Source organism: Idiotropiscis lumnitzeri, chromosome 18 (assembly GCF_059441095.1).
Source record: "Idiotropiscis lumnitzeri isolate Australia: NSW breed Sydney's pygmy pipehorse chromosome 18, RoL_Ilum_1.0, whole genome shotgun sequence".
NCBI lineage: Eukaryota > Metazoa > Chordata > Actinopteri > Syngnathiformes > Syngnathidae > Idiotropiscis > Idiotropiscis lumnitzeri.
The window spans coordinates 10,230,834-10,243,762 of NC_142408.1; the positions used below are offsets into that span (position 1 = coordinate 10,230,834).

Genomic DNA, 12,929 nt, shown 5'->3' on the forward strand with positions numbered 1-12,929 from the left:
TCTGTAAGCGATAAGCTTTTAATATCTGCATCCTTTTAATTTCTCGAGTCTATACCAGGTGACTTCAGGCGTTGATTTAAGGCTGTCAGCGCCCGGGACTGGTCGCCAGTCACGTTAAGAGATTATTTTATTCTCTATCATCAGATGCGACTTAAAAGCATTCGAGTCCCTTCAATCACCTTCATGCTTTTTAAAAAATGGAGGGAACCTGAAGTACCTGTAGAACCTCTCCATTGCTACAATTCCAGTAGAGAAAGATGAGAGGTGACGCGTTTGAGATTTGCAAGTTAAAATCTTACTTCCCAAAGCCGTCCTTGACTGCGTGCACCTGCATGATGCTTACGTCAGTATTTACGGATTTAAAAGACACTTAATACGCTTTGTTACAGCGGATAAGTCATTCACTTGACGTTTAGCTTCAGCAGCAGTCAAACGGGAAGTTCCCTTTGCAATTTGCATGAGTGAGAAAAGCCTTGATGTAATAATCTCTCATGCCTGTTGGGCTCACGCCTGTGACAGTGAGCTCCTCTCGTTATCAGCACGGGATGCTGTCAGGAAAGCTGGACAAATCCCTTCGCATTCATTTATTTATCAAATGAACTGCTCGTGCGGAGCGGTGGCGGAGTGGGTGGCCGCCTCGCATTTATGAGGTTCTGGGTTCGAATCTCTGGTTTCCTCCCACATGGCCAAAAACATCGAAAATAGTGGCCCTCAAGGGCCATTCACAACGAGTACCATATAAGGGGGAACAGTTTTTGGGGAAATTTTGAGATGGCTTCACGAATTCGGTAAGGATTTTAGCAGATTGCTGGTTTGGGAGGGGGGCGGGGGGGGGGGAGTCATCCGTAGTAAGTAACTTACCACCCCCGTGTCCTCCCTCTCGGTCTGCGGGGGAGCCGCTCGGCTCAGAGGCAGCAGCCACAGAATGGGCACCAGAAGCAACATCTCCGCACATATATTCCTCGTCCACTTGGTAAAAATCGAGAGAAAAAAATTGACGCCCTTCAAAGCCGGTTGATGCTGCTACCCGGGAAATAGCATCCAGTGAGATGAAAAATAATAAGAACAAGGAAAAAAAGTCACGCTACAATAGTGTAAAATGTCCACACACGCGCGCGCAAAAAAAAAAAAAAAAAAAAAAAAGTCTACCTCACTATGGAACGCAAACACATTGAAGACATTAAACAGGTGTCATGCATCACACCTGTTTATATGATCTGACTCGACGCTTTAACTAATGGCGCAAAAATTAAAGGAATATTCCGGCCAGGGTAAAGATCCAACGAGAGACGTGCTGTTGTGCTCCCCTCATGACCGGAGTGGCTTCAGGCAGCTCTGTTCCAAGTAAGTAAGCAGCTGCACAGTACACGCCGATCAGAACACCGACGGTTAGCGTCAACGCAGCCAGCTTCCGGGAGAGGCTGTCAAAATAAAAGCACAGCCCACGGCACACTCAGGTGGACGTAGAAGTATCTTGAAAGCCATGTGAGTAAAATGAACTTATCAGATACTTTGGATGAAGTAAAAGTCATTTCATAGAATGTTACTGTAACACAAAATCTGAAGAGTTCAATTGTGGTTAATGGTGTGTTTTGCATCTTGATGATCAATTAAAATAAATAAAATGCTTTATGTTTTTAGTAGTATTTTTCCCCAGGAGCTCCTTTAATTCAGGTTGCCCTCAAGGACCACATTCTGTTTCTGTTATTGTTTGTTTTGTTTAAAAACACACACACACACACACACATTCTGGATGGGACATCACTGTTTAGGAGGCGGAAAAGGGCATTAGACATCTTGCGCAAAAAACAAAACAAAAAAAAAACAAAAAAAAAAAAACAACACTTTTTGTCATGACAGTAGTACATAACCAAAACAATCTACTAAAAAACATCCTTTTCTGGCGCCATCTATACTTCAAGTACTTATAGTGAAGCAAGGTTGTAGCGGAAACATAATTTGGGGTTGTTTTTCTTCAATGGATACTATGGCCTTAGACATGGTGGATGGAATTGTGAAAAGTTTGACATAGCAGTCAATCTGATCACAAAACCTTCAGTCCTCTAATAGAAAGGGGAAAAAAATTAAAAAAAGAAATCAGTCAGGAAAAGCTAAATAGAACACTGGAACTTTATTGGTGCTTAATTACAGGCATTTTAAATGGTGGCAAATAAGTGCTGACTCCAACTTAGAGGGAACCTAAACCTAATAATTAAAATTGGTATCATTATTATTAAATTAGCGATCAGGCCAGCCGCCAGTCAAACCTCAAAGTCAAGCCAGCCACTGAAACTATTGTTTATCCTGCACTACATGCATTAAGTCAAAATGTCGTCAACTTCAAAATAAAAGCATTGCATGGCATGATTCACGCATTTAGGAAGCTTTTAATTTGAAGTTGGCCTTTCTGTCCAGATCCACCATTCTGCTTGGACAAGCAACAAAGCAGACATGAAAATACGAGATGTTTGTGAGGCAAGTAATTATTTAAATAAAATAAAAGGCAGTAAATCATCTGCTGCAACTAAATGGTTGCCACCCATGTCAACTACTTCAAATGTTGCACTTTTACTCTGAAGGGTGTTGCTTTCATTTCCTCTTGGCTACAATTGAATGGTGTGTACTTTATTTAAACAGCTGCGCGAGAGTGGTGAAAATTCAGAGCACCCTTTAGAGTTTAGGCTGTCATTAGTGAGCCCATCCTAAGCCCCATAAATAAATATAATTAGAACATAACATTTCTTCAAACAAAACATTACTGACCGATTGCACTAATAATGTGACACAATTTTATGTTTCAATAAAGATCTCTACATACTGCAAATGACTCAACTGTAATTTATTTCTCAAAGCACAAACAACAGATAATGGTATTTGTTGCGGAATTATAGACGAATTAACAACATACACATTTCCATTATGTTGATTGAGGAGAATTGGGTTTTTCATTAGGTTTATTATTCGCCAGTTCCTTCCGTCATTCGGGGAGTTTTGCTGTCTCATAATTGTGATCCTGTGCATTTAGTCCTCATTTGAAAAAAAAGGTGGAATTAAGTTTCGAGCCAATTAAAAATCTATTGTTAGAATTACCCGCTTTTCATTTCCTTATTTGAAAACAAAGCCAATGTGGTAGCTTAATGACAAACAAAGTCACTCAAGTGGAAGAATGAAGTTCAAGCCCTCAATGTGGCAATTATCTACCATCCGGAAATACAATCTCACAAAACCTTGGAATTCTTATTAGTTTCAGTGGTGCTGACCAGAAGATAAGAATTCATCACTGGTACTGTACACGCTCCAGGGTGTGGGCAAAAAGACTACTCCATGGTTGGAATTCCTAAAAAGAATCTCATCATATTTGAGACAATTAGCCTGCTGCTCTGGAACATCATTGCGCTTCACACATTCAAATGAAGAATCCTTATAGTGATGCTGCGCACGGCTTGAAAGCAGGCCAGCAGTGGGCGCACGCAGGGAATGAGGCGAGATACACTTTGCAGGTCCAAATGCCCAGTTTGGATTTATTGCCTGTATCACATTTATTTAGTCACTTAGCATCTATTTCGAGAAACATTTCAAGTGGCACTTATCCCATACGGATCTTTTTAAACATAGAAGAACCAGCATGGGCAGAAGCCCCAAATTACATGCAAGTAACTTTCTCCACAAGCGTCAATATGCAAGTAAGCAATAATGCAATAAAAAAAAAAAATAAACATTTTATTTTATTTTATTTTAGTTTTTTTTTACATACAATTTAGTTGGCCTAGGCTGACTCTTCCCCCCACGGATTTAAATAAGAATAACCTCCACATTATTCCTCTGGCTGACTAATTCAATGATGGGCACTCCTTTAATCAATCATTTTTTTTAATGACTTCATTTGTGTTGTTCGCAAGCTTGCACAGACAGCCATCCGATACGTGACGTATTTTTATGCACAATCGGAAGAAGCCTGATGCTCATCTTAAGATATCCGATTCCAACTGTGTTTTTCTACTTACGCTGTGTTACGTTTATCTAAATGGTGTCACTTGAGAGTACAATATTGGAAAAAAATATATATGTCAAGGGGCAAGAAGAAGTGGTATCAGCAACGGGCAAACATTCGTCAGGTTGTACAATCGCTCATGGTAAGCATTTCCAGAAGTACCAAGGCGAGAAGGTTAACAACAGTATCTCCCAGCACATTTTAATAAGTGTGGAAGAAATACCAGGAAACAGGCCATTGCATCACGAGAGGGGGAGGGCCAAGACCCAGCAGCAAGACTCCTATCAACTCCTTGATAGAGGAGGAACACTGCCAAAGCCCTACAAATTAACCTCGAGCCATCGTATGAAAGCAGCCATCCAAGACTTTGGCATAAGGCCCAACATGTAAGGCCTGGGCACCTAGCCATTGGCGAATTTCCAGATATGTTCCAGGTATCAAAATATATATATTTCCAGAGTTGGGCATGTAAATGAGTGTGGTGGCCAGTCTGTCAGTACCGACGGAATTCGCTGGTGAATTGACGTCTGACAGAAACTTTGAAACAATGATAGAATAAGCACAGACAGAAGTGTTTTTTGGCAACCATTTAACGGAAAGGCAAAGACTACCTTTGGCAAATAATGTTTTGAGGCTCACGTTGGCGCGTTAACCCTACACAACAGACATGTCTTCATGACCATGCTGCGTCACACGAGTAGCCTGCTGGCCTCCGAAATGAAAGGATATCGGTCGTAAGCAGAACTCCCTGACACTGTGTCATTAGCAGATGAATAAGGAGACAGTAAAAGCACGTTGATGATCCGGACGATAGAAAAGTGCGACACAAATAAATGTCCAAGCAGATTGCTCATGCAGTTGGCCATTGGCTCCTTCCTGGTTCATGTGTTGGCCTCTGTAGCTTCGTGTGTCAACTTCCTGGATGACACTAAGTGACGCTATTGACTCTCCTCACCCGTTTCACAACCCCCAGACTCAAACCTTGCTGAGAACTGAATTAGACTGAAAGATCCCAGTATTGGACAACAAGAATGGAGCAATTGACAATCCCATAATATACACGTCAATGTTGTTGTAGAAATGAAATAGATCTGTTTCACTTTTGTTTGTAACAATATATAATTTCCATCATAATTAAAAAGGAAGCAGATCTCCATTGAACTGGTGTTGCTCACTATCAAGCAGACCTCAAGCCCTCCCCATGTCAAATTGCTTTTGATAAATCAATGCTGCCAAGTATCTTTCTTAAGTGTCAAATATTATCATGTTATATGCAAGAGGATTAATGTGTGTGACAAGAATATAGTTATATTATTCATTTTCCCCTTTTAGAGTAAATGTATTAAGGTCAAAGTCAAACTTCTTTAAGATGATCAGAATCTCAAGGCCGTAGTGCTCAGCCACTTTCTGTATCTTGTAAAAAGAGCACATAAGTGGTGCTCAAGAAAAGGGATGCCATCTCTATAATAGCCAGAGGTTTGTTGGTATCCAAGTGTCGGGTCTACAGCATTTCTTGAATGTGCGACCCTTTACCTCCATGCTGAGGAAACCTTTAAATTAAAAAAAAAAATGTGATTCCCTTCAGTGACATGAACACTAAATTCCAAGATGATACGAGAAATAATAAACAGTCGCTTCCTGGCCTTACTGACTTGTTAGCATCTCATCAAGAATGGTTTTCTTTCCGAGTTCATTATTTATTATTTATGCATTATCATCAACAAGGAAGCTTGTTTCTACGTTTCCGACCAATAAATTACGACCATCCACATATCAGGCATCCAATATTTGTACAGACAAACAGCTAGAGACAGTGGGAGAGGCAGATAGCTAGCTAGCTAGCTAGCTATATAGAGCAAACCTTACTATATGTCTTGATCCTGTGTATTACTTTGATACATCTTTAAATGTGTTACTTCCAGTAAACTTAATCATCCCTTACAAAACGTTTTGCCAACTCCCACACAACTCATATGTGCAACTATTATTACGTGTATCTCCCACCTGTGTTGTTCTTAACATAAATCTTGTCAACAAAACACTTTCACTTTGTTTTTTTTTTTTAACTATAGGGATGAAGTACATCGTAATTAGAACTAATTGTGGTGGTGGTTTGGTTTAAATAGCCTGCTGTTTTTTCTTCTAACAAGAAACATTCTGATTAAATGTCATTCCATTGATATGCAAATGAATCTAAGTATCTTGCCACGGGTTAACGTCAGCAACTGTGCATGCACCAAAAGGAGGAATTTTAAAGGGATTGAAATGTTGGTTACGAGATGTTACGTTTGGCTCAAAGAGACGCAGACTGTTTGAAAGATTAAAGGTTTTAACAACACATCAGTAGATCACTTTTTTGGCACGTTAACTCTGATAAGTGTAAATCGGAATTAGCAAACGGCCTCATAAGAAATAGTCAAGATTCTGAGCACAACTTCACTGCTTAATGAGGGAGCTTGGGCAATGGCACACATATTAATTAAAAGACTAAGCATCTTAGTCGATTTCAAGACCCACATCAAAAAATGGGCATGGATGTTCTTACTACTTTGTGTTGTTTACTCAAGATGACCAACACAGCGCGTTACACACACAATATCTTCACCAACAATCACAAGTCTCCAGCCCTCTGAAATATCTGCTAATGGCATTGCGGTTGAAAAATTTTGACCATAGTGAATGACTTGGGAGACACGTTCTAAAACTGAAAACCACTTATTGCTGGACACAAACAACGGATCAGCTTAAAATTTAGATTGCTTTCTAATTGGGCAGCATGGCGTTTTAAGTCACAATTACCAAGTCACAACAGGATTATCTTTTTGAGACATCTGATATTTATAGTCTTTGATCAGAAGGGGGGAATCAGGCTCAATTTAGGCCTGATAATGGAAAGTGTGGGCCCCAGTCACATATTCATAAGAAGGAGAAATTTGGGGGCAAATTTTACCCCAGTAGAGCAGCATATTAATTTAAAGAAAAGTCCGTTGGGTTTTTTTTTTTTTTAAATTGAAAAGATTTCTCCTTTCTTCCATGAAGTGGAAAAAATTAAATAAGTCCATCCCAGGAGAAATTAAAAAGACCTCTCATGGGTCAAGACAAATTCACTTTTGAAAACTGCAAATCCTACAACTGTAAGCCCGGAACTGATCACAGTGAATAGAATAGAGCAGAACAATAAACAACAATTTTCATTTAACTGACACAATTACACACGCAAAGATATATGTTATGTTGGCTGCTATTGCCGTCATGGACGCCCCCTCACCACTCCCCTCCGACAAAGAGGATGAAATTATGCAGGTCGAAAAAAAAAGTGCCACATTGGAGTGCAATGTACAACACTTTCCATTCCATTACCATCCATTTCAAAGGGTTCTCGAAAGCGCACTAGTGGTCCACGGCAGGTTTGTTTTAGAAAATAAAAATTATCGAGGGGAGAGTGTATTAATGTGTATCTATTAAAGTATCTCAACTGGTGTACCAACCTTAAAGGGACACTTGATTGATGTTAACATTAGCACTTATATGCATGTCAAAATGACATCGGCACTAAAATGCATCACCAAATGTCCGTTACTACTCTTGTCCACTTCAACCTTTAAAAGTATAAAAGTTTGGATTTATTGACATCATACGTGAGTTCATATGATCACCTCCAAAAAATCAAAAATATCATGCCAATCTTGCGGACAAGAGTAAGAATGCGCACACGAACCCCGACTGGTTATATTTCAGACATTTAGCTACTCAAAAGTTTTGTCAGGAGGCAACCGGCAGCCAGGCATGGATATTTGTTGTTCCAAAACAAATTGCTAAAATAGAAAATGCAATCGAATGTCATTTTCCTGAAATAAAGGATAGATAAATTGAGCTTGATATTGGAACAAGGACCATCCAGGCTGGATGATGCCTTTGAAGTGGACATCAATACGTTGTCTCACATTGTAACGCTGACGGAAAATCAGCCCCCTGTTCAACTAGCCTGGAATATAATTTGTATTTCTAAACGGTAGCCAATTTTTAGTGGAGGGAAAAATTATGCCTAGCAACAACCAAGCTATTTTCCTCATTACAGTCATTTTGTAAATCTTTCCGAATCAATAAGAAGTTGGCCGGGTTTAATTTTTCATTCGTTCAAAACAAGAACACTTTCATAACAAGTATTTATTGAAAAAAAAAATGGAAATGTGGAAGTGAAGCGCTGTCTCCTTTGTATTTGGATCTCTTTGTTTTTCCATATTTAGGCTGCATTATAAATTGTAGTAACACATATCGGATCTCACCGAAACAATTCAGTGGCTCAGCATCGCAACAAACATAAACACCACATTTACACTTTTTTATTAAATCATGATAATAAAACTACACTTTTAATGCTGTAATATAATAATCCATCCAGAGAATGGATGTTTTTGCGTGTGCGTGTGTGTGTGTGAGTGTTCAGTTTTGCCACTGGACATTTAATTATATAGCGCTTCCTGCTTTACTGTTATTAAGTTTTACTTTAACCAGAGTTTGACAGTTTGATTATTTAGTTCTTTGGAAACTATGAAGAGGAGCATTTGAATGCGACAGGAATGATCATTTGCTCATAAAAGCAGGCTTGCTCCTGTACAATTTGTCCTGACTTTTGAAATAATGGCTACACCCGTGGCAACACTATTATGCACACTTAAAATGGAAGAAAAAAAAAAAAGGGACACTGCTTGTATTCTTGAAGGTACTTTATGCTTCATGGCAGCTAAATTGCACCGAGTAATAGCCGCCTGGATCCAAATGATTAAGCAAATATAAAAGATGAATGTTTTTCCGTTATTTACTGCTCCCTCTCCGTGACTGGAACGGTTGGAACTGTCCCTTTTGTTTCCAGTTTGAACGGCTAAAATGGAAGAAATAGATTTTGGGATTATATCGATGTTGACGTCTCGAATCGTACGTTCAGTGCAGCGTGGCTTGGTACAAAGAGACCGATGACTGTCTCCGGCGTTTTAAACCTGCATGGACATCTTTCTCGACCAAGTGCATTCGCTTTTAAAATGATACTTTGAAAAAATAAAAAGTACATTAGTTGTGTTCTCTTTGTGAGCATGAATGAAAATATACTACGGTTGCTCCACGAATGGCACACGGGCAGCTCCGCAATCGCCAGCGGATATTAAGCCTTAATGGGAAGATCCTATATTTTATCAGGATCGTGATTCAACTGCAGGATTATCTCCATGTCTGACTTTGCCGTAGAGTATAAATGATTACGCCCCATGAATTCCGCCTAGCAACAAGCGCTAAAACTTAATGACGACTGTCCAGGGTGCCTCACGCCCGTAGTCATCTTTTGTTGGCCCAGATTCGTACTTGGGCTTTTCTGTCCTAACTCGGCCGTCCCCCACTGTACTCAACGCCTTCATTCCAGCACAGCTATTTGGTTGAATTGCGTTGTTTTTATTTTAGGGTCCATTTCTAGCACTACAGCATGTACTATAGCAGGTGTGGGCAAACTACGGCCCGGGGGCCACATGCGGCCCATTGAACGTTTTAATCCGGTCCGCCGAACTTGAAAAAAAATAAATGAATAAACCTTGTTCATTTTTTATTTTCTAAATACTGTGGTGTGTCTAAGACAGATATTTTGTTGTAATAATGCCTTTGTTCATTTTCATTTAAAATGAAATGTATTTTTTTTCTTCGATGAGGTGAGGTGACCAAAACACTCCATCCATCCCACCCCTGTACTACAGTTAGCTAACTAGTTGATGGTGCCAGTCGTGAGTTATTTTTAAGCTAATATATTTACGAGGCTCACACATACGAGGTTGTGAAGGCACATGCTAGGTGTACAAACATAGGTCTCTGTTTTTCACAATTTTGGAGCCTCATTTTATATTTGTGGCAATGTATTTCTTTTTTACTTATTCAAACGCTTGTTTACAACACTCTTCTGTGGTGTTTCAAATTAACAAGACATTTTTATTTTCACTGTACAGGGACTTTAATAAAAGTTCTTTGGTGCAAATACACAGATGATAAAGAATCACAGCACAATTGCAATATGTCTCCGTTATGGCTCACTGACAATCAATGCTGAGGCTTTCATTTACGGCAGACTTGTCAAACAATTTTAGAGGCTTGCTTGCATCCTAAATTGTGACGCATTAGCGGTATTCGAGCTTCCACTGCACTGTAATTTTCCATGCCTACTGTAATTTCTGGACACTACTATAGGCTTTGATGCCAAGATTGCCATCCATCGTTCCGTCATTTTTGCGTGAACATGGTGTGTGTTACTGTCAGTGAGAAGTGTAAAAGACGTTTTGAGACTGTTAATGGAAAGCATGCTCAGCTGGTGGCATCAGCAGGCCCTTTACGTAGGTCATATCAGTGAGAGCCATCAATGATTTAGATCAACGCTATTGCATCTTAACAGGAACTGCTGGTGTGTCGTCGCAATCATTCATCACTGAATCATTTTCAATTCTCCTCCAATTTCCCACAGTGAAACGGCAGGTGACTGCTTTTCATTCGGCGGGCAATGAGCGCCATAATTTTTTTTCTCCCTCTACTTTTCTTTTAATCAGGCACACTCGCTCATTTTGTCGGCGGCAGCGGAGAGAAAAGTGCGGTTAATGAGCTCTGATTAAAAGGATTTGGTCTTTTGATAGCAGGGATCAGTTGGATTCTTGTTGGACCGACGAACCTTCTTCGGATTGGCTTCGTGAGAACAGTAAGCATCGGGGAAATTCCGAGCAAATTCAAAGACAGATGGATAAAGGCACTGTAATTTGCAGGGCCAAATTGAGTACGATGCACAAAATTGCATTCCTACAACACTGTGAAACTGTTTTCAATTATCTACGATAATATAATTACCCAATTGTTAATATTATAATAGAGTGGTGCCTTGAGATACTAGTGACTCGAAATACAAGCACTGTATGGTGGCCGTGAACTGAAATTTTTATTGGCAATCCCAACTAAAGTTTACTGTCAAGAAAAACATAAAGCAAAGACAGTGCATATTTAAATCAACCCAAAAAACTAGCTTAATGCTAACACATGATGGCAAACACCATAGACAGGCTAATGAAAAGCATCATGCTGCCATGTTTTGCCTCTTGAAGCATCACAGGTATACAATATATTCTTTATCCTCTGCAGAGAATGACTGATAATGCGCTGAAGTTCAGAACAATTTTCTAAGCTCTGTCCAGAGAAATTATTTCAGGGCCTCTTTCAAAATAACATTGGGAATACAAAATAGTACCTGCGACAATGTGGCATTATTTGGTGCTGAGGGACCAATAAATCCCAACAGTGACATTTCATAATACTTGGAAATTGCTTTTAACCGTATGTCAATAAGCTTTAATTGTGTGGATGCACGCCTCTGCTAAATGGGGTTGCAAAGGTGGACCGATTCAAAAACGAAACCAATTTGGCAACGGGGTATTATTTGTTTTGTTTGGTTGATTTGATGGAGCTTGGGCTAAAACGTCATCATCCTACAAAATAAAATGTGGATTTAAAAAAACAAAAAAACAATGAGATATTTTCTAACCTACATAGTGGATATTTTCACAGCCACAAAAACTCAATTCAGAAATGTTTTAGTGAGTCTCGTGCCATTTCTCTGGCTTGAAAAAGTAGTTCTCTTAAAGGCTGGCTAGTTAGATGTCAAAAATGTCTTGGTGCATGGATCATGACACCAAAAGAGTCCACGTGTTGTGTGAAGCAGACAGAATTAGGCCGTGGAAGCACCCCAAGGAGTCCCATTAAAGGCTTTAATATTAGCTAGTAGCAATGAAACAGTGAGGTTAATACGTAGTCATCCCACTTAATAAGCATCCTGACGCAAGCCACAGAACTCACTTGTGGTGGGGCACGCGATTGTCAGAAGGCATGAACCAAAGTCACACCACTATTAGAAGCATCTTGAAAAGGAAAACAAATACGAGGAAAATAAATTGAAGCAAATGTGTTTTCATTTATTTATTTATTATTTTTTTTAATGTTTATGTATATGGCCGGTCTCTTATTTATTTCATTACAATTCTGACTGCCACTTGATAAACTAGGACTTATACCTATATATATATATATATATATATATATATATCATATTGTGACATGTGTGTCGAGGTATGCATCGTATCGCCAAGTTCACGATACCCAGCCATGGTGTGTATTTATTTACGGGAGAGAGGAAATAAGTGAAGACTTTTTGTATTCACTATTTTATACTGTATACTGTATTTTGTATCTAATGAGGAAAAAAAGCACACTAGAAAATGAGTAAAAAATGCACTACATTTGATTATATTGATTATATCGTATTCCCCTTCTTTTTTAAACTCTGGTCATAATACTACCAGAGTCATCTTACAGTTTCTCTCTAAAACATTTTTTGCAGAATGGAAAACATGGAGACAATGTGACACCGCCATAACACTGAGTGAAATTTTCCCAAAATGAGAGCGACAGCAAAGTAGAACAGAACCTGAGGGATAACTTTTTTTAAGAGTGCCCATAAGGCACAGCCAATTACTTACTTGGAGCTGATGTTACAATGCCAAATGTTTTAAACTCTTGACACTTTTGCAAGTGGCATTTAAGGCTTCATTCTTCCTTTGGCAGCCCCGCAAGTGCTGATGGGGAGAAAAGAAAGAACTTGAGTCTCCATTATGTTATCCGCAAGCTGCCACAGCGCGTCCAAATCTGGATGACTGACTTCTTTGAAGAATCACATTGTACGAGGGTACTTGAATATATATATTAAAAAAAAAATATGACAAAAAAGAGGCATCAATGTCTCTTTGTAGCGATTATCAAAAACCAAGTGGAAGTCAATTAAACTCATATGCCATTATATTTTAATTACCATGAGCAGGACATTACAACATTGGCAACTGTCTGCCATCAGATCTATCCATCCATCTTCTAT

At 39.2% G+C, this 12,929-nt stretch overlaps 1 protein-coding gene across 1 annotated transcript in view; it reads right to left on the reverse strand.

Annotated features, from left to right (window-relative positions):
• LOC148319459 (matrix metalloproteinase-17-like) overlaps positions 1-1,381 on the reverse strand; it is a 67,890-nt gene extending 66,509 nt beyond the window's left edge. Inside the window, exon 1 of the mRNA XM_088281904.1 lies at positions 862-1,381. Coding sequence (XP_088138030.1) covers positions 862-945 — 84 coding nt within the window. The 5' untranslated portion in view covers positions 946-1,381. The remainder of the gene's footprint in view (positions 1-861) is intronic.
• Between the last annotated feature and the right edge of the window lie 11,548 nt (positions 1,382-12,929).